The sequence below is a fragment of the Rhinolophus sinicus genome, linkage group LG09 (genome assembly GCF_036562045.2).
Source record: "Rhinolophus sinicus isolate RSC01 linkage group LG09, ASM3656204v1, whole genome shotgun sequence".
NCBI lineage: Eukaryota > Metazoa > Chordata > Mammalia > Chiroptera > Rhinolophidae > Rhinolophus > Rhinolophus sinicus.
Genome location: NC_133758.1, coordinates 116221224 through 116243546, shown reverse-complemented (window position 1 = coordinate 116243546; position 22323 = coordinate 116221224). Strand labels below are relative to the sequence as shown.

The 22323-nt window shown below is 56.9% G+C and overlaps 1 protein-coding gene and 1 long non-coding RNA gene across 6 annotated transcripts in view; both read right to left on the bottom strand.

The window, feature by feature from the left end:
* The window catches only part of TNS3 (tensin 3), a 167257-nt gene that overhangs the window by 23209 nt on the left and 121725 nt on the right, over positions 1-22323 (bottom strand). For all 5 annotated transcript variants that reach the window (XM_019731607.2, XM_019731611.2, XM_019731606.2 and 2 more), the window contains 3 exons: positions 17311-17480; positions 16411-16537; positions 16238-16321 (listed from right to left, as the gene is read on the bottom strand). In XM_019731607.2, the coding sequence (XP_019587166.2) occupies positions 16238-16321; positions 16411-16537; positions 17311-17480 (381 nt within the window). The remainder of the gene's footprint in view (positions 1-16237; positions 16322-16410; positions 16538-17310; positions 17481-22323) is intronic.
* LOC141573230 (uncharacterized) lies at positions 4730-9946 on the bottom strand. The gene is made up of 2 exons (XR_012498942.1): positions 9816-9946; positions 4730-5512 (listed from the first exon to the last, which is right to left on the bottom strand). It is a non-coding gene; the product is annotated as an uncharacterized LOC141573230 (long non-coding RNA).

Below are 22323 nucleotides of genomic sequence, written 5' to 3'. Positions count from 1 at the left end.
GAAGCCTGGGAGTACAAGTTCCAGGAACAGACCAGCCCTGACCGGATCTAAACAGCCTGCCTCAAACCAAGTCCTGTCCTTTCTGAGGGATTCAACAGCCTCAGAGCCTGCCTCCATCCTTCCATCCACCCATCCATCCATCCATCCATCCATCCATCCATCCATCCATCCATCCATCCATCCAATCATCCCTCCCTCCCTCCCTCCCTCCCTCCCTCCCTCCCTCCCTCCCTCCCTCCAATCATCCATCCATCCATCCATCCATCCATCCATCCATCCATCCTTCTATCTATCCAGCTAACTAGCTATCTCTATATATCACTTATCTTCTATTTATCATCTATCTATTCATCCATCTATATCATTTTTGGACACAATATCAAATATTTAATTTAAAAAAAACTGATGAGCAATGCCAGGTAATAGCACAAAGAAATGAAAATTAAGAAAAAAAGTAAAGACAGAAAAAACACCCACCCTGATAGAAAAATTGGAATTTAAAGACACAGATTTTAAAATAACTAAAGTAGAGCTGTTTCAGAAAATAGAAGGAAAGGGGGAGAATTTCGCCAGACCACTGTAGGACATGAAGAATAATCAAATAGAAATCCTAGAACTTCAAAACACAATGAAAGTAAGCATTTGGTGACAGATTTATCAGATTGACACAGCAGAAGGAATGATGAGTGATCTGGGAGGTAAATCAGGAAAATACCGCCTGAAACACAGAAGAAAGAGTATGAAAAATACAGAAACAAGCGTAAAGACATACGGGACACGATGAAAACGTCTAACATTCGTGCAGGTGGAGCCCAAGAAGTGGGTGGAGAAATTGAATGAGGCAGAATGCTGGAAAGATGTTTACTGAGAATTTCCCCAAACAGACTAAAGAAATCAAGCTGCATGTTAAAAAAACCCAAGAAACTTAAGCAAGATAAGTAAAAACACTACATACATCCACATAATAGTAATGCTTACGAAAGTCAAAGACAAACTTTAAATACAGCACCTTGTCCAATTTGCGGGGAGGGTGGGAGTCAATTTCGGTGTTAAGTTTGTTAGACATTTGGTAAACTGTTCACTATAGAAAAGCCTCCTGCTAATGTTCCACTTGTACGAACCACACTGGAGGCCCCTGGGAGGGGCTCCGTCTCCCGAGTGCAACTGTCACCAGAATGGGCTGCCTGGGTGCCACCAGGGTGGCCGGGTGGGTGCCAGCGTGTGGACAAGCCCCCTGCGTGCCTCCTGCTGCCCTTGCCTGACAATTCCCAGCGAGACCCAGTGTTCTTACTACACACAGTGCACAACTGCCCCGCGTCCCAGGAGGACATTCCCTACTAAATGTCCTAAAGTGAATGCTTAGTTCACCAGCTGCACAGTCCAGAGCCCACCCTTCAATCCCTCCGCCCCAAGCTGGGAGACAAATGCCAAGGCTGGTTCTCAGGTGGCCCTGCACCAGCACCAGCATGTGCCATCTTGATACTAAAATAACATCTGCAGACATGGAGAGTTTATTTGCTTCGAACCTGCCAGCTGTCAGTGCAGAGCGGGGAGTGGGCGCCCTCCGGGGGTGGGGGGTGAACACTTTGTCAGAATGAGGAGATAAGGAGACAAAGAGACAGGATGTGAGGTGTAGCCTGAGCGCTTCAGATAACTGCAGGAGGAATCGTTTCTGTCTGGGGAGACCTGGAAGGCTTCCTGGAGGAAGTGGCATGTGATGGAAGCCGGGAAGGATGGGTGGGAGTCTGACAGACTAAAGGATGCGACATGGGTGCTGGGCCCCCTCTGTGGGCTCTGTGCCCACAGGGCAGGAGCTGCTCCTGGGCACTGCGGGCCCCACCACTGAGCTGGCCGCAGGTGGGGGCCCAGGTCACTCGGGCTATGAATGAATGAATGAGTGAATGAGTTAGCAGAGGCTTGGAGGTTGAAGGGAAAAGGAAAGGGCAAGCTGGGAAAACAGTGGGAGCATAGGTCAAGGGGCGGCCCGAGGTGTGGGAGGACAGAGGTGCCCACAGCCTCCAGGGCCCCACGCAGGGAGGCACAGGGGTCAAAAACGGCTCGTGCACGCATGGCACCCACTTATGGAATCACTAACTCCCAGGCCTCCCGGCTCCAGTGCCCTCCTGTGGTGCTGTGGGCTGCACACCCCGTCGGCACAGTCCCAGAGCCACCAGCACCTCGGCAATCTGTGCCACACTCTCATGGCGCCTGAGACGTCCACCAAAGGAGGTGACAACAAAGGAAACAGGACCTGCTCTGTCCTGTGGTCATGCTGCCTGTTCCCCAAAAGGGCAAGCACAGCATCTCCCACACAAGTGCCTTGCTCACAGCTCAGGGCCAGCTCTCCACTCAGTCCTGCCCCAGGCAACAGGACTCAACCCTCCATCCAGTGAAGGGCAGTCCAGGACCTTGGCCCACCTGGCCCCCAGCCTGGGACTTGGGCGCTCAGATGCATGCAGCTGGCGGCCACCACCGCCACCACCCGGCCTGCGTGCGGCCTCAGGGGGACTGGGGCACAAAGTGGGTACTGACCACTGTCCCTGCTGGGGATCGAGAGTGCGAGAACAGGGACCCCACAGGCCAGAGGACGACAGACAAACACACCAGCTCTGTGGGTTGGACCGCAGACCACAACTCCCGCTGCAAGGATTCACCTCATTCCTAGAAACGTGCTCGTCCTACGAGCAGAATGTGCTGTGCTGTGTTTTGCACACTTGCTGTTCAGCTAATTGACAGGTGAAATTTCTAAGAGGACAACTGTCCGTGTGACCCAGCTGCCTGTTCGGGTTCCGGCCTCTGTCTCAGGTCTGGACTGAGGAGGCCGGGGCAACTCGGAGGTCCCACAGGTGACATGGGAGGAAGCGGCCTCTATGTGACTGTGCCTGGCCGGCCGTCTCCGCTCCTGGCCGGACGCGGTGAGCACTCGGGTCCTACACCAAACCCACAGGGCTGCAGGGCAGGCAGACATCTTCCTGGGCCACGCCTCCCCATGGGGATGAGCATACAGGTCGGGGACAAGCCCACACCAGGGCCCCATGCACGGCACAGGCACAGCCCTGCTGCCCCCTGATCTGGGCTCCCAACACACGCCTCTTTCAGGTCCCTGTACCCTCCCCGCAAAGCTGCACTTCTGCCCTCCCTCACCATGTTCTCACTTCCACCCCTGCCTGTGATCACACAGGGGACGAAGAACCCCCTCCGTGCTTAGAAATGCAAACCCCTCACTTCTGGGATTGTCCCCAGTGCCAGCTGGTCCTGGCCTGCAGGACGAGGGCGCCCTCTCCTTCTGGGCCCTTGAACACAGCCAGGCTGTTCTCCCCTCATCCCCTTCCTGCACTTCCTTTGCCCAGAACAAGGGTCAGCGGGTCACAGGCTCTCTTCCACAAGGTCTATTTTTGTGCTGTCGCTGGAGCTGCAGCAGGAGGTCTGTGGGAAGCCGGATACCATTCACTCCCCACTGTCCTCTATTTACATCACACATAAGTTAACAGGAAGACTGGGGACCCCCTGGCTCACTGTCTTCCAAAGCCCCTGTCTGCCCGACAGAGTGAAAACTGAGGACGCACCCCAACATCAAGGTTTATCCCAGTACAGCTGGGATCTTGGGCGCAGGAAGCACAACTTACTGACAAGGTCAGGGCACGTGACATTAAAAAAAAAGATCAGCATTTCCTTGTCTTCCTGGTGACATTAAAAGTCTTACCAAGGCATAAAAATTAGTCACTTCATGTATTAATTCTGTTAACAATTACAAATTACCATTAAGCTTTTTATAAGACCTTTAAAAACAAAATAAATTTAACTGAAGTCAAGAGTACACTTGCCTATCCAGACAAAGAAACTTGAGTTTTGTTATTTAACGGCCCAAAAGTCAGCCTCGACCTTGGACGCATAATAAACAGGCAGAATCGCAGTAAGTCCATGATCCATTTTGCTTTTCTTCCTTCCATCCATCTGTTATCTCACCTTCCTCCCACAGCTACCCACCTATGACTCCCTCACGTCCGTCTGTGATGTGTGTCCCGACACGGTCTCCTCTCCCAGTTCCACCTGGGACCTTGTACTTAACTAGGAAGCTCCCTTCACCACTTGAGCGCTTTTGGCAAAATGGGATATTAGCAAATGTTTGTCTCCTCCTCGCACTGTATTTCTAGGGGTGAGACTTGGGGCTGCCAGGAGGGAGAGCGTGACCCCAGGCCCAGCCTGGCTCTCTGCCAGTCCTGGGCCGCTGGACCCAGGCCAAAGCTTGGGACCTTCAGGTCCTATCTCGACAGAACCCCACCCGGCAGGCTCAGCTCAGACGATTTCCAGGGTCCCCTCTAAGTTTCTCTCTCTACTGCTTGCGTTTGTCTACCTTGGTGGGCTGGTGGTTTTCCATGGTGATTTGCTCTGTGTCCCCTTTCCTTGTTTCTTGTCTCTGCTCTAGATTTTCGCTTTCTGGTTACCACGAGGTTTACACAAACCATTCCATAGATAAAACAGTCTTTTTCCTGCTGGTTAGCTCTAAACTTAAAGTATCGTTTTAAGAAAGCAAGACTTTATACGGGGAGTTCGATAGGTTTTTTTGTTGTTCGTTTGCGTTTTTGTTTTAAGGGGTCCTGATCTTATAATTCTTCTGTTCTTTGTCTCTGAACAACAGGCCATTTAACCAACCTTCTGGAAAGCAAAGGAAAGAAAGATGGGCGGGCAGCCAGATAGAATGAGAATTAATTACTGAAGACTGGAAAAGTACAGGCCATTATATGTGTTGTTGTTGTTGTTTTAATAAAAAGCAAAGGGCTGCGTCTCGGGCTGCACAGACACCCCCCAAACACAGAAGAAATGGTGAAGGGACCCGACGCGGTCACTTCCTCGGCCGTGAGTTCTTTCTCTTGGAACCCCTTCCGTCCAAGTCACACAACACGAATGTGTTCTATGGCATGAGGTGTCCAGGTTTAATAAGCTCCAGGGAAGTGCTCCCAGGACGAACTGGCTGTTCTAGAAGCATCCGACGTCCTCACTGCCCGACGGGGTGGGTGTGCACAGCCAGCGCTCTACTCGGGGTCCCTGTCTGTGAACAGGGTGGCCCTCCTGGGAAGTCCTTATCCACACCGGAAGGATCCCTTCAGAAACACAGGCAGTGTCCCTTTTGCCCAGTCACAGAAACAAACCAGGAACCGCAGAACAGTAGTTCACGACACTGGGGACCCTCCTTCCTCTTGTCCTTTGAAGACGCCCCCCTTCTTGGCTGAGGTTCGGATTCACACATGCTGGACTGAAAGCACATTTGCCTCACTTCGTGGGTTCCGGGGAGGGAATTCTAATGTGGAATCCCCTTCACACTGAGGGTTTGCAAAGCAGTTTCTACATTAAGATGCACCAGGCGAGGCCAGTGTCTCCAGCGGGCCCTTAGCAACCCGTGAACGCGGCGGCTGGCACAGTGGCGTCGTGAGAGCTCTCGGGGACACACTGCCGCTGGTTCAGAAGCACGGTCTGGGGCTGAGGTCCTTGGTTCCTGAGAGCGGCACGGGAGCTGTGACACCGGGGGCAGGAGTGAGGCCTGGCGCCACCAGGCCTGAGGCCAGAGCCACCCTCCGTGCTCACCTGAATTTCCCTTTCTTTCCCAGTTGTGGTGAAGTGTACGTCACATAAACTTCGCTATCTTTTTTAAGTGTACAGCCTGGTGGCACTGAGTCCAGTCACACTGGGGCAGCCATCACCACATCCACCCACAGAACTGTCATTCCGCAAAGCTGAAACCGTGTCCCCGCTGAACACTGGCTGCCCCTCCCCCCAGCCCTGGCACCGGCACCATCTGCTTTCTCCCCGATGAGTCTGACCGCTCCAGTGACCACACAGAAGTGGAACCTCATAACCTTATGTCCCCGAGGTCCATCTGTGTTAGAGCTGGTGTCAGAATTCCCTTCCTCTCTAAGGCTGGCAGCACTCCATTCTGTGTGCAGGGATCACATTCTGTTTGTCCCTTGGTCCCTGGACGGACACGTGGGTACCTCCCAGCTCTAGCGCCAGTGAACATTCCATGTCCTTTGTATTCCTTTGTCCTCTTTGAGTTGGGGCTCGTTCCTTGCAGCAGAAAGCAGCCCATGGACACAGACCTTTGCTGAAACTCTAGCCAGTGGGAAAGGAGACAGACAAGAACAGGCTCGGGGGTGAGGGGTCTGACTCCCCTGAGGCCCCCTCGTACTGAGCCACCAACCCAGAGATGGCGCTTCCCAAGCAGAGGGAAAAGCTGTGCCACTCGCTCAGAGGGTGACAGGCCGGTGAAGAGCACGACGCGAAGTGACCAAGGTTACACGGGAATGGACGCGCTGCTGGCAGAAGGCACAGACCCTGCGACGTGCTGCCCAGTCTGAGTCAGTGACGTGGCCGGACCCCGACCCCTGTGTGGGTGCAAGTCGCAGGTGCCCAGGACGACCCCCGTCCCACAGCTGGGCCTTGCTCCTTCCTTCCCCCTTCAGACAGATTCCCAGCCAATCTGGCTGCTTCAAAAGCGGGACGAGGACACACAGTAACTTTGTCACAGACCTTCTAAAGAAAGGTCACTTCAGCGCCCACACTGACATATGAAGCCTGAGGGGTGTTTTCCAGGATGACAGCTCCCTGCCATCCAGACTGCACTGTAGAGATTTACAGCTGGGACACTGCTGGACTCTCTCATTGCTCTTGTGTGGCTGGAGAACCCTATTTCCTGGAAAGATTTAATGGACATAATTCCAAGGACCTTCACCTGGGCCCTGGGGGCCCGGCCCACACAGTGGGGACCCTCAGCAGCTAGGGGGATGCATCCCCCGATTTCAGAAGCCAGAGTCTGCTGTTTGCAAGACATTTAGCGGCTGAGATTCTAGCCAGGCCCGAAGCGGGCAGCGGTGTCCTCGCCCTGTGTCCCATCTGAGCTGTGGAGAATGGCTGTGTGACAAGCTTGAGACAGAGCTCTTGAGACAGAGGGGAATGCAGTGACCTTGCATGGGACGCACGCCTCCTCACGCCTGTCAGCCTGGCCCCATCCGTCTGCCCGTCTGTCTGTCACTACAGCCCTGTCCAGAGCTGTCAAGGAACTCCAGGGCATTCCAGAGGGTCCTTTATCTGCACTCGGTCACCCAGGCGACTTTCTGTCCTAGCGAGCCCACGCCCTCTGCCCAGCTAAGTCGCAACCATAGCCCAAGCCCAGTCCGCCCTCCTCATCTCGCTCTCGCCCACTCTGGGTTTGTAAAATCCTGTCTCATTTTATGGATCTGGTCTGGCTGGTACCACCCACCTTTCCCAAGATGCCCACCTGTGGCCCCTGAGTCTACCGTGTCAAACGCCAGACCACAGGCACGGCCCCAGGCCAAGGTCACCTTGCTATGTAGTGGCCGACCTGAAGCTGAGCAGCTCTGGACTTTTCAATCCAGGCCTCTTACGCGTACATTCTGGAGGGCGGCAGGGGGACGGGCTGTGTGGGCTGTGACCGCGGTGTCTGGACGCCTGTTCTTACATAAACGGTGGTCCCGCTGCCTTGCGATCATAAGAGGATGTGTGGAGTCAGGACATGCTCAGGCGGGTCTTCTGCAGAGTGAGTGAGGAGCTCCCAAGAGGGGGCTCTGAGCTGACGGCTGGGAGCCCAGCACCGGGGGAGGGAGGAGGCCTGACACCCCTCACCACACTGCCTGCCTGCCTGTCCAGGGCCCGCTCCACCGAGCAGCTTGATACCATTGGATTATTTACCGTTTCCTTAAGATACAGGCAGAGGAAACTGAGTCAGAGAGAGAAAGGCAAGTGGGCAGCTGTCAGGCCGAGTGTCCACAGTGGTCCTTAATGAGCCCCTCTGCGTACCCAGAGCCCCCGGTCATCACACCTGAACTACATGCGGGTCTGGCTGTCGCCACACTCGGTGCAGCTCTGTGGCAGCTGCAGGAGCTGGTCGACGTCCTCGGCTTTCTAGTTCCAGGTGTCTCAAAATGCCCTACCATCCGAGCACCAACGCATGGTCGCTTTTTTTATAAAGATGATGATAACGGAAATAAGAAGAATAGCCGCTCCCGGCCAAACGCCCATTGTGTGCCTGGCACTGCGAAGCCGTGTGCACGTGTCACCTGACCTGCTCCTGGTGAAAACCTTCCCGTGGGCACGAGGACAGCGGTTCTGGAGACCAGGCTAAGAAACTTGCTCAAAGGCGGCCAGCACATCTCAACAACTGGAAAGGAGGCTACACTTTCTCCAGGAGGCATCTGTGCCACCACCAGGAAGCTCTCAAAGTCAGGGAACGAACTAAATAAAAGAACCCTGCCCTGAAGTGGCTGCCTCCTCCCGCAAACACACCCTAACGCCCCGGGCAGGACGAGAACGCACAGGAGAGGGTCGGGGCGCTGAACCTGCCCATGGCCCTGGGCCCGTGGGTTCCACTTAGAAAGCCCAGGCCGGCCGCAGGAAGCCCCTCCAAGTACAAACCAACCCAAACTCTCTTAATCTCACTTCTGGGGTGAGAAAAATAGTTCCATCCTGATCACACAATTTCTAATAAATGATACACGTGTGGGACTCATGGAAAATTGCTGTGGTGCATATAAACGTGTGCAAAACACAGGAAACATGTGAACAGACACCGTCTTCCATTCAACTGCAGAGACATGTCACCATCCTCAGGGGAGCAAACAGGGGACACTGGGCGGGAGTGACAGGGAGGCGCTGCCCGCTGGGCTTATGTTTCTTCCCGCCTTCGCACAGCCTTTCCCACAATGCAGTGTGTTGGGGTTCCCCCCTCTCCATCGTCCCCATCCTTCTAGCTAACACACACACGTGGTGTGACAGCAGAATTCGCGGCCGCACACAGATGCCCCAGCATGGCCACTATGATCTGGGCACCTGCCCTGCCCAGGCCACCCTGAGAGCTGGGCCCACGCCCGGTGACGCACCTCGGACATGTCAGGGGCAAGACTCGGGACGGACCTACACACTTCCCTCGGGAAGCTCTCTTGATGTGAGCAGGTTACTTTGGTGGCTGTAGGTCTTGGGTGACAGTAGTGACTTGTTTGGGACAATAGTAACTCTCATTCTGAAACCCCAACTTGGCTCCTGACACCTGCTTGCAGCATTTAAGAAAACTGTCTCGTTGGAGGTTGTGCGAGAGAACTTGGAGGAGACAGCCAGGGTGGAGGGGACGGGCAGGGGTGGAGGGGACAGCTATGGGTAGAGTGGACAGACCAGGGGTGGAGGGGACAGGCTGGGATGGAGGGGACATGCCAGGGTGGAGGGGACGGCCAGGGGTGGAGGGGACAGCCAGGGGTAGAGGGGACAGCCAGGGGTGGAGGGGACAGCCAGGGGTGGAGGGGACAGCCAGGGGTGGAGGGAACAGACCAGGGGTGGAGGGGACAGGCTGGGATGGAGGGACGGCCAGGGATGGAGGGGACGGCCAGGGTGGAGGGGACAGCCGAGGTGCAGGCGACAGCCCTGAAAGGAGGCAGCACATTTTCTGGTTTCAGCAGAAGAATGCTGGGCTGGAAGAGGCCTCCGGAAAGCCGCACATCTGTGAGCCAGGCTCCCTCCGCCCCGTGCGTCTCGCAGACAAAGCGGCTTTTCTTCTGGAAGGAGCCCCAGGCTCCGGAGCTGGGTGTTTGGACCCAGAGTCTCAGGGCCCTGAGGGCTGTCACCAAGTGACAGGGGCACTGGGAAGAATCTCCTTCTTCCCAATCCAGACTCGGCTCCTTTCCGGGCTGGCCTGGGGATCCCGAAGCCCACCTCACCCCAGCCTCCGTCCCCTCCCCCACCACTGGAGATCAGGTTTCAGCAGCAAAGGGACGTGGCCAGAAGACTGTGGGCCGGGACTGAGCTCCGCTTACCTGGGTGCCCTGGGGCGCTGGTCAGTCCATGGAAGGGCCTGGAACGCCGTGGGCCGGGGGAAGCGCTGTGGGCTAGTCCCCAGCAGCGGTGAGCGGTGAGGGGTGTCCCCCACCCACCGAGGCAGAGCAACTCTGCGTTCCAGTGTCCTGGGGGAGCTGGGGCGGGAAGCAGGGCGGCCACCTCCCAGGAGGCCCATTCAGAGGGTGGCCGGGAGAGCGGGCAGGAGGAGAGTCCGGACGGCTGGCGGCCTGGGCTGTGGCGGCAGCCTGCCCAGTCAGTGCCTCCCCACCGCGGTGGCCCCGCCTCACTCAGCTGCATCGTTTGCTTCCTTTGCGTTTCTACCCCCTTTTCCTCCCCCCTCCTTAATCTCTTGCAAACTCCCAGCTGAAATCCTCCTCGGATTTGTTCCAGTCCTGGGCCAGTGTCACCCAAGGGACAAGCAGCTGGCGAAGGGGAGAAGGCCACCCAACTGGGCCTAGGACAGCCTCCCACTTCAGGACCTGCCCCCCCACTGCCACCTCCCCCAAAGCAGACCCGCTTCCCTGGGATCCTATGCTCACAGAAGAGAAGCCTCTGGCAACCACTGCAGCCCCTGATCAGCTCCTACCTGCCGGGGCCCCTGGATGGGGACATCACCTGTCACCTGTCCCCGGCTACCATCCTAGAGGCTCTTCACTCCACCCCCTGCCCAGGGCAGCAGGGGACCTTCCTCCTGTCACTGCCCTGCTCAAACCCTACAGGTTTTTCTGGTTGCAGTGGATTCTGACCCGCTGCCCAGACCTCACCTGCAGAATCTCATCTCCAGCCACTCAGCCTGAGCACCTGGCTGGTGGCCCATTCCACCAACAGGCTGTTGGCAGGTCTGAACACCTCTTCTCGCTCATGGCCCTTCTATCCGAAAGGCCAAATTCTCCTAGCCAGCTGGTAAAGAACTCCTATGCATTCTTCAAAGCCCATTTCAAATGACCCCACGTTTGTACAGGACTTGGGACTCCACCCCCACCAGTCAGGTGGCAGGATGTGCTCCATTCCTGGTGGCCTGAAACCCGACAGGAACGAGTCCACACGGTAAAGAGGAGGTCTTTGTCCTGGGTGTGGCCTTCGAGACACAGGACAAAGCTCCAGGGCAGACGTGCACATCCGAGCTCTACAGCCACCAAGGGGCACAGGCCCACTCAGGCGGCAAGTCTGAGCCACCTCCCTGAAGTCCTCCTGCAGACGAGGTCCCACATCCATCCCTCCCAGGAAGTCCCTTCTTGCTCATGGGCCGGAACTGTGCCCAGCAACCTGAGATGGCGCAGGCATGAGCACACACAGGCTTCCAGGGTGGCAGCCGACCACTCGGCACAGCGGCGCCTGCCCAGCCCGGCACCACCCTCTGACCCACTCACCCACCTAGACCAGGCGGACAGGCACGTGCCCTCAGCAGGAGGCACAGGAAGGCCCGGGCCCTCCCCCAGGTCCAGCAGGGCACTTCCTGTGTTGTTTATGTGTTTACTGGCTTCAGGGCAGCAGAGGATCTGCCAGAAATGCCTGACTTCCACCCAGAGCGAGCTCCGCAGAACACGGACCGGCCTTTCCCAGGGCCCGTCACCCCCTGAACAGAGGAAGGCGACTGTCGTGCGGCCAGGCCCAGGAAGGGCAGTGCCGGATGGACGGCGCTCCTCAGGGTGGGTCCTTCCCTTGGCCCGTGGGCACACGGGGTGGGCGGGGCCCGTTTCTGAAATGCCACCTCTGTGCTCTCTGTCTAACCACCCGTGACCAGAGCAGCTGTGGCTGGGCGGTCTAGTCACTTAGGGTCCTTCTGCAGCTCTGTCTGCCGGCTCCCATCCCCTCAGCTGGGCTGGCGCCACAGGGAGGAGATGATTTCGCGGCTGTGCTGTGAGGGCCACCAATTGTGCTGATGAAAACTCACATTTGGGGGACTCGTCCCCTGAAACTCTGCTGCCCCACTTGGTACTAGGACCTGCACCACCAGAAGGAGGGCACCCACGGTGCCCACAGCACTGGGCCCTGGCAGGGTTACCACATAGCCCTGGAGGAGTCAGGGACAAGTGCAGACCCGTGTCACCTGCAGTGCCCTGTCTGCCTGGTGTTCACTCTGTGATGGCCCCAGGTCTCCCTGACCACAGGACTTAGGATGTGACAGAACAAGGGATCTGTGACGGAGGCCTCAGGTGTGCTGCGGAAGAGAAATGGGCTTCCCAGTGTGCAGGACGGTGGGTCAGGGACAGAGGAGACCCCCAGTGATTGCACGTACGGCTTCAGCAAGTGCTCTGCTCAGAAAAATGAACGGCAGAGGGATCTCAGGAAGGCCCCAGTGAGCACGCATCGGCGGGAAGCCTGGGGCCTCCCGGGAGGCCCTGCTCAGGACTTCTGAGACCCAAGTGAATGGTCTGCAGAGAAGGGGGTCACACACAAGCCTGCCTCCCATGGAGTTGGTTACACTCTCACTTCACAGCGGCCCAACCTCCGGGTCCTCATGGAAATGACACACATGCATCCATCTTTGTGACCCAGCGAGACCTGAGGGCACACAGCTGCCCACACCGCCCGTCGACTGCTTCCCGGGCCCTGGAGAGGGCCTCCTCTTATCCCAACTGTGGTTCTCATTTGCTGGCTCTTGGTTTTCCAGAAGCTTTCTCTTTCTCTACATATGCACATATGAAATGCTCAGAAAGCCGGGCGCCTCCACCAGGCATAACCACACACACACACACACACACACACACACACACACACACACACACACAACTATACACATGGCACGTGTGCGTGTGCTGTCATGTGTTCTTGAGAACACACTAAAGTGTGATAGGATTTGAACCAAACACAGATGCTTCCTTACCTAATTGGGATGTCTGTCAAGGAGGCACCCTAATTTGGGGTCACTGGGTTTCCCTGTGAACACCCTCAAAGTCTCTGACCAGCCCAGGCCACAGCCAGTTACAAAGGGCGAGAGGCAGGTGGCAGGTCTAAATCTCCATGTCCCTCAGTGACTAGGACGGCTGACCCTTCTCCAGAGTCACGATCCCAAACCTTCCCAAGTGAGTCCAGCAAAATATAGCATTTTACAGCCCAGAATGCAGCCTGAGGTGACAGCGTGACAGGCTATCTGTCCCTGCTGTCTCCCACCAGGCTGGGAGCTGCTGTCCATGTGGGGCCAGGGCTCGCAGGGCTTTTGGGAGAAAGGTAAACAGTGCGGGCGGCACTGGTGAGCGCTTCCAGAGCGAAACACCACCAGTCGGCCGCTGTGCATTTCCCCAAGTCATCCCGTAGCTAGGGGTGGCCTGGCCACCGCCTCATGCCTTCAGGGACAAGCACAGGCCTGGGCTGTGGATTCTGGGTCCCGTCTGCCAGGCCCAACCTGTGCCAGGCCCAGACTGACGGATTTTCCAATCCCAGAGCAGAGCTCATTCTGACACACAGTGTGGCTTCACCGACGAGGGGCCTGCAGCTGAAAAGCTGCATCTCGAGGTCAACTCTGGCACGTCACTGTGCATGTACGCTGACACGTCCCTTCCTGTCGGAGACCGTCCCCCAGCACCATGCCTACACAGCTGCAGTCACTTGGGCTCAAGCTGTCTCAGGAGCTGCTGCGGTGCGTGCAGGACGGTGGAGATGTGGACCCCATGTGCTGTCACCACGCCCCAGGGCCCCCTGCCTCCCACAGTAGAGCAAACACCCGCTGGCAAGTCACAGTCACGTGTCCATGCTGAGATTCGAGAACAGCCCACCAGAGGGGGTGACATGAGCTAATAAATAAATTTAGAGGAACAAAGATTCCTCTAAACCAAAAGCAAGCACACAAGACAGGGCATTCATCACGGTCGGGAAACGGCCACTCATGTGGGGACACTGCCAGGCGGCCTGCTCTGTGGACAAGGTGTCGTGCTGTGTGCCAGCATCTGGTACTTTTTGAGCTCCAGGCACTCACGTCAATAAATGTCCCTATCGTGGCCAACTGCTGAGCGCACCCACCCAGCAGGGGCGCTCAGTTTTGAACACACTTTTAGGCAGTCCCGTGCCTGCTTCCATGCTGCTAATGCGGGGTGCAGGGGCAGCAGCTGCTGTCCCTGCCAGTTATTTGGGGTCACCAGTCACCGCTGTGCACTGATCGCAGAGCAGAGCAGGACACGCATGCACAGGTGTGAATGCTCCACATGCACCCACACACGTGCGTTGAGCACACACGGAGGTGGGCGTGTTCCCAGGCTATGCCAATGCAGAGCCATCCAGGGTGTCACACACGCTGCACAAACGGGCTTTTGTCCCCACTCTAAACACTCTCATTAAAAGGTCACAAAATTTCCAAAGAAAAGCGAGTCGGCTACAGGAAGAAGGCGGAGGCCTTGTGGAAGCATTTTACAATTTGTCAAGCTTTGAAGAGTGACAACTTAAAAAAAGAACGGCAAAAATACAGCATCGCCTCCAAGTAACCCCAGGCAACCCCTCCCCCCACCGCCCCAAGGAGACCTTCCTGGATTCCTCTTTGCTTCCTCCTCTGGCAGACGCCTCCGTTCTGCCCTTTGAAGCCAGTGGCCAGGGCCAGCCCTGCACACCTGCCAGCACTGAGAGCAGGCTGAGGTGGTGGCAGCTCCCCTGTTGTTTTGCCCGGAGTTGTTGGTCATGAATGGGTGTGAATTTTGACAAACACTAGTTTGCATCCATGACGTAATCATGAAAGTTCTCTGTTAGCACCTTCAGAGGGTTCTACGCGGCCGGATTTTCAACGGTCAAACCAGCATTGCATCCCTGGAGTAAATCCCACTTGCTCACAATGCGTAACTCTGCTTGTGTGTTACTGACTTGCATTTGCTTATGTTTCCCCAGGGGTTTTCGTGCCTGTTCCTAAGGGATAAAGGTCTAGTTCTGGAGTTGTTTTTGTCGTCGCCTGATTTTGGTGTCAGGACGACATCAGCTTCATAAAACGAACTGGGCTGTGTTGTCTCCTCTTCTATTGTCTGGAAGGGACGGTATAGAACTCACACTCCCTGGTCTGTAAATGTCTGTGGAATTCTCCAGCTTTAACCGGCTTTTTCTTTTTTAATTCGTCTGGCTTGAACCACCCCTCGCTGAAGGACAACTACGGTGTTTCCCGCTTGGGGCCGTTAGAAACAAATGTGTGATGCATCTGTGTGAACCCGTCACCCACCTCCCTCTGCCGCCACAAGTGCTCCCGTGAGCCTGCCCTGGTGCTGCAGGAGCCGAGGGCTGCATGTCAGAGGGCTGGTTCTCGTCCAAACCCCAAGCACGTCCACATTAGCCATCAGTCATGGTCGACTGGGCTGGGGCGGCGCTGCAGATGGAGGCAACGACCCTATGTTTGCTCCCATCTAAATTACTAAAATATAGAAGAACAGACACATGGCTACGTCTGTTGAATCTGTGCTAACACACACGGGGACACAGACACGCCTCCTCAGGCACCGATACGTAACACACAAGCACACGCAGTCACACTGCACACAGCTCTCTGACCCACATTCCCATGACACCTGCCAAGAAAGGGGGGCAGTTTAATTGCTATGCTCTGTGTATGCTCGGTGTACAAGCACCTCTGGTCCTAAAAGCATAAAGGAAACTTTGGGAGAAAGATGGCCTTTCTGTTAAAACACACCTGCCTCTGGTTTTCTCTGGAGGAAGACAGGAAACGGAGCTCGCTGTCACCACCAGCACCACTCCTGGGTAAGCACAGGATTTAGCCGTGTCCGCGCCCCACTCCCGGACCGAGCCTCATGACCGTTAGCGGGCACACTCACTCGCCTTCAAGGCAGAAAAGCTGCAGCGTAAAGAATCTACAATTACGGAGCAGAGTGGTGTTTGAAGTACGGGGGCTCTAGCTGCATCTCCTCTCCATCTGCCGAAGGTCACACTGCCCTGGACTCTCGGGGAGAGTGGCAAATGCCCCCCAGGAAGGGTGCTGAGTAACACCACCAGCGCCTGCTTTATGCCTCCCCCAGGTGGTGCATCGCAGACACGGTGTCCAGGATGGAAAGTGCAGTGCACTTTCCGACAATACAACAGACCCATCCCAGACGTCAGCGCTCCCCTGGGGATATGCAGGGCAGTGGCCAGCATGGAGGACGTAAGGTCCATGTGACCGGGCAGCGGGCGAGGGCTGCCTGTGCCACGCAGAGCGCTCTGTGGGCTCTGCTTTCACTGTGAACGGGCAGCAGTTTCTTCTTTCAACTCCAAGTAATGCCACACGGAGCTGAAAAATACTGATGCTGACTGCTGGGCCCACCCGGACCCCACCCAGAGGACACACGGCACTGTTGGATGACAACCCAGTGGGCTGTGCCCTGCAGTTTCCCAGGTGACAGCCACCCTCACTCGTGTGGCTCTCAGATGTGACAGACATGGAAATATTTCTACACTAAGGCCACCTAGAGCAGAGGGGCGCAGGCGGGTGTCTTACCATGAGCTGCTTTGTACAGACCGCTGGCGCTGCCCATCTGCGGCTCGGGCGGGCTGAACGGCGGATAGTGTGGGGGCGTTGTCACTGGGAAAGGAAGCAGAGTGATGAGCTGCTTCAGTCCCCTCCCAGAAGGAAGGTGGGGACGCGCAGAGGGAGCTTGGTTTCTTCCTTACCGTACGGTGTTTGTGGAGACACGGGGAACGCTGGCGTGGGGGACAGGGGCTCACTGCCATTCTTGGTTGGAGAGAAGATCCTGCCATCGACCCCGTCGAGGTCTTGGGGATATGCAGCGATCGCTGTCTGAAAGCGGGGAGGGGGGGAGCCAGGTGGAGGCGCAGCTCGGAAACTGCAGCCTGGGAGCCAGTCCTGCTCCCAGGCAGGGACAGTGGGAGAAAGCGCCGCTCCAGCTAACAGGTGCAACAGGCAGAACCTGAGCACAGCGCGGGGAAAGTGAGGGTTTCTATCGTTCAGTGAGAACAGCAGGGCAGAACCATCTTTCCCCAGGCTATGGTCACAGGTACGTAAAACATGCCACAAATCGGACACGCAGGCGTAGCTACAAACCCCAAAGGTCCGCACTGTGTTGCTCGTGTGCTGAGACCGTGAGCGACTGCTCTTGTCTATTCCGGGCCCACCTTTCCTGCCTTGAGAATAAACAAAGCCTTAATTTGAAAAAACTCCTTGTTTGGGGGTTTGCCGGCCTGTCTTACTCAGTCTGCTTAAAAGCCTTAATGACGCCTCCTGGAAGATGCTCTGTGATGTCCCCACAGGGTGACATGTCCACCTTGACCCACCTGCTTCCTGCTTCCCTCGGGGACCCCAAGGGTCTGGGCAGAAAGTCTGTTTGCCCTTTACTGCTGGCGTCCACCCACTGAGCCCCCATGACCTCTAACCTCACCGCCCACCCCTGGCTTCACTGCTCATCCCCCCACTACAGGTCAGAGCACAGGCTCAGGGGCCGCGACTGCACATCTGCCTCAAGGAAAAACCGCACCTGTGAGACGGGGGCAGGGCAGTAAGGGGACCTCGATTTGGGACAGGGCTGTGGCGGGGCTCCAGGGTGGCGGTCGTACCTCTTTGGCTTCTGCTGAAGAGAGAAAAGCGGCCAGGCTCGGGGCCTGCTCTGCTCCGGTGGTGCTCACCCACCCGCACCTGGGGAAGGCTGGCTGTCCTCCAGCATTGTCATACTGCCCAAGGCTCAGCTTCCGGAACCTCCTGCCCAGGGGCTCGCCACCTGAGGAGACTATGAGGACAGACACATGAGCCGCCGACACTTTCAGCCAAATGGGGCCCCGACTTTGAAATTTCTCAAAGTCACTTTTTATTTCCAGTTCCAGAACATTCTCTTCACCCCAAAAGGAAACTCCGTCCCCATTAGCCCTCCCCCAGTCCCTGGCACCCACCAATGCACTATTTGCCTCTGGATTTGCCCGCTCTGGACATTTCCTGTGGATGCGACCATATGACACATGTCCTTGGGGTCTGCTTCTCTCACTCGGCATCATGTTTTCTCGGCTCATCCTGTTACTGTCTAAACTGATCTCTGCTCATTTCCTGTTTCATCCAGTCTTGGCTCCGTGAAGGGTTCTGTCCACCTGGCTCCCCAGTGTGTGCAACACGGCGCACAGTAAGTACTCAGGGAGCACCAGGGAGGAGGGCGCTGCCTGCACACAGTAGGTGCTCAGGGAACACCAGGGAGGGTGCTGTCTGCACAAAGTAGGTGCTCAGGGAACACCAGGAGGAGGACTCTTCCCTCATCCCTCGCCAAGGGTGCAGGAAAGATTCTTGGTGGTTACACGTGAAAGACACCAGGGTGGCCCCTGGTGGCCACGGGCACCTGGGACTTGATTATCTGAGACCTGTCACTACCCCTTGTCCATCTTCCCTTCTAAGGCACCAGTGGTCAACTTTGGGGCCAGATGCTCGCACTTTGCTTTATGACCATCAAGGAGGTGACAACGTCCTAGACACACTCTTTCTGGGTCACTAACATGTATCCACAGCCACCCGCCCAAACAAACAGTCACCTTCCCCATCTGCGGCTTTTCTTTTAACTGTATCTCTTAGCTTTTAACACCTGTACGTCATCTAGGTGCTAATCTGCCAGTTCCCAGCATATAGACAAACACACAGTGGTATCAGAACTGGTAACCTGTACGCTTTATACTGCAAAGTGACAAAAATGTGTTTTACTTCAGCACCAGCCAACGCGGGCTGCTCAGGGAGGGCTCTGCAGATGAAGTGTGGCCCAGGAGGGCTGCGCTCAGACTCGGGGGGCGGGCAGGCTGCGCCCAGACTCGGGGGGCAGGCAGGCTGTGCTCAGACTCGGGGGGCGGGCAGGCTGTGCTCAGACTCGGGGCGGGCAGGCTGCGCTCAGACTCGGGGCGGGCAGGCTGCGCTCAGACTCGGGGCGGGCAGGCTGTGCTCAGACTGGCGGCAGGCTGTGCTCAGACTGGGGCAGGCAGGCTGTGCTCAGACTCGGGGGCAGGCGGGCTGTGCTCAGACTCGGGGGGCGGGCAGGCTGCACTCAGACTCGGGGGGCGGGCAGGCTGTGCTCAGACTCGGGGGGCGAGCAGGCTGTGCTCAGACTCGGGGGGCAGGCAGGCTGCGCTCAGACTCGGGGGGCAGGCGGGCTCCCCTGCCCCCCAACCCAGTTGGGATGAAAAGTACATACACCTAACCTTTGAACTGGGAGGGCACCCGACTGCATTTCAAGGCTTCAGTTGCCCGTGTGTGAGGCCTGCCCTGGCCCGACTGTCCCTGATGAGTCCGTGGCTGTGACACACGGTCATGTGAGCACAGTGACTGGCCTAGCTGTCCCCCGGCTCCCCCAGGATGGACTTTAAGAAGCTGTGTGGAATTCAAAAGCTGCCCCGTTAGGGAAAGACAACTCAACAGCAGGAGGACACTCTGCTGCTGTGTCCAGTGACAAAGGAGCGGGATTCCTTCCAAGGTCCCATCTCCCAACCCTCTAGGTTCCCAATGGACCCCCCGTGGGCAAAGGCCAGCTGGGCACCCCCCACACCCCGCCCCATGTCACAGGCTGGTGCCTGAGCAACCAAGACCCAAACCCAGTCTCCGCGTGGCAGGGCCCCCCCAGAACTAATCTACCGTCCTGACGTCCCCCTCCTATCCCAACAGCCGGCCCCCCAGACCCGGCCTAGAGGGGAGGGCGTTAGAATGTGAGATTTGGAGGCTCGTCCACTCTCCAGCCCCATTTCATTATGTGCAAAACGAGACCAGCGCTTGCTGTCCTCTCTCCCATGGGGAGAAAAACTGGGGCAAGGATGAAGTAAAACGACATTTAATGCAACGGCACCCTGACACCCAGCGGCGAGAGCCGAGGCTGACACAGGGCCAGCCCAGGCTGGGGCACGGGGGCTCCGCGGCCCTTGGGCTGACACCTGCGGTCTGTCACAGCCGAGAAATGCAGAGGCCACGCTGCTCGGAAGCCTTTCAGAGGGACGTGGGCGGAAAGGGGCACTTCCTCTGTTCAGTGTGCATGATAAGCAATGCTGTTTGGTCCCACGTGACACAGGACAGCACAGTAATGCAGGGGGCAGCGTGAGGCCCCAGAAAGGTGCTGAGTGAGTGGCTGTGTCCTTGGAGACCTGCCCCCTGGGGGACGCAACCCAGACACAGACGTCGGTGGGCCCTGACCTCAGAACCACAGGTGGTGTCGACGTGCAAGTGACTAACGATTAACATGGATGATGAAGGGGACACAGGCTGGGAAAGAGGGACCCTTCCTCTGGACACGTGCTGTGGGGCAGCGGACACACACTCCTCAGCTCCTGCTGTCACCACGTGGACGCTTTGTGGGAATGCGCCTTCCTGCTGTGAGTGAACACGTGGGGTCCACTGGGGAACGTGGCTGCCAGCGCTTCCCAGCACATGGGGGCGACGGGCACTGACCAGGCACATTTCAAAGCCCGTCCGTTCCAAGAGCGAGAGTGTGGACCGGGGCCCTGGGCCCTGGGCTGGAGCTGTCTGTGACCCAGGCCCCGCCAGGGGCAGGAGCTCCCTGAGGCCAGCCTGCGGCCGGTGTGTAGTTTGGACATTGTATCGCAGATTGAATTCTAAAAATTAAGAAAATGTACCGAAATGTTCATAAGAGGCTCCCTCTGGGTTTGCAAATCTAGGCACTGATGGTATTTTTTGAAATAACTATATTTTCCAGTTTTCACTAATACGTACTTTTAACGTGGAGAAACAAGACACAGACCATCTTCAGGAAGCACGAGGCGTCTTCCCCTTTTGCTGTCTCTGCGCTGCCTTTACCGGGTCCCCCATACTCATTCTCACTAGTGCGTTTTCTGTGTTCAGACCCACAGCTCTCAAGTTTGCTCAACAGACTTTTCATTCTCTCTGATAACTCTACATGTCTGGTGGCCGGATCTGCTCATCAGACAGAGCGCGTCCTGGCTAAGCCTGGGACACACAATGCTCGGTCACTCAGGTGATGCGATTGGGCCGGGCAGCGTTGCCAGGAGCAGGGCAGAGGCGCCTCGGCCTGGCACAGCCAGTTGCCCAGTACGTAGACGCAACCTCACGCTGGCCACCACGAGAGGGTGGGCAGAGGTCAGGGCCGGAACGCGTGGGAGCTGAGGATGGAGCAGGAGAGCCAGTCCTCCTGCGTGGACACCCAGACGCCCCGCTGAGATCTGAGATGTGGGGGATCGGGTCATGACTGCGGGGTGCCTGTCAAGTGCTTTGCACCAGGGACTGAATTCAGCCTCCCCCGGCAGGTCAGCACCATGGTGGCCACCGTGAGGGAGGGGACCTTCTGAGACGGCTCACCAGCAGACTGTGTCCAAAAACCCAGAAGCTCCATGGCAAGTCTGCGCCTCCCCGTAAACACACAGAAGCCCAGCCATGCAAACGGGTAGAGAGAGAGCGACCACATTGTCCTTGGGACTCAGACGCACGTGTGGTCCGTGCACTGTGCAGGGCGATTCGGCTTTCTCGGGGTGACTACTGGATCCTATTTAGAGAGGAGGAACCCAGAACTGGCTGGAGTCACAGCTCCCCACCCCTGGAATAACGCCCCCCGCCGGGGCCTCTGGGGGCCTATGAGGAGTCAAAGCCCAGATTCCTGGCACAGCGGGGTCCCAGAACATCCCGGTGGGGGGGCCCTCCTGCCTCTCCCAGCGGGGGTCAGCCCTCCAGGGACACACGCCTAGGTTAGAAACATGAATATAAAACAGCGCTTCTCAAAGCCCTGTGGACTCAGGACGGCATTTAAAATCCTGATGTTAGACCTCTCCCCTCTCCTGTGACGACAGTACCTGCATTTATAAAACTCTCAGCATTTCCAACATGCAGCCACGCTGAGAGCCACAGGAGGTCACAAGGCCAGAGTCACAGTGGAGGTGCACGCGTGGGGAAAGCTTGAGATCATTCTGACGTCCCGGCCGCAAGCCCAGCCTGCCCGCCCGACAGTCCATGGCAGAGGTGGCACGGTATGGTCAGCACTGCATCTGTAAAGCTCCCAGGGGACGCCCTGTGTGGCTGGGGACAAACCCCTGCTCTGGAGACCTGGGACCTCCTAGAATATGGCTGCTTCTTCTATCTGGGCCACTGGAAGGTAAAGTGCCCTTAGCTATTTATTTATCTTCTTATGATCAGATAAGACCGAAGACCTGCGTCATATGTGCTTATGCGCTTGTACCCGGTGGGTTCTGGAAACTCCCTGCATTCCTAGGCCTGAAAACAAACAACCGCCCTGCGTTAGCTCGGGCCTCCTGACTTAAGCACATTCAGATCCACGGGGTGTCTTCTAAAGAGACGGTGGGGAGGAGCAGGGCGGCTGTGGCAGCGGACACCCCCTCGAGCTTGTGTTCCCAGAGGAGTTAAGAAGCTTTTCTGTCCCCCAAGCAACTGGCTCACTAGCCCCTTCCCCTGCAGCCTGTGTGCTTGCAGAACTGGGTGACTTTTGCTGGAAGCCCTCAGTCTGAGTGCCAATGAAGCTCAAAACCTGAGCACAGACTCCAGCAGCTGGTCCCCGGCTGCTCCAGGCCTTTGCCCCCCAAATGCCCAGGAAAGGAATTGTATTTTGGACGGCAAAAGTGAAAATCCCTTCTCTT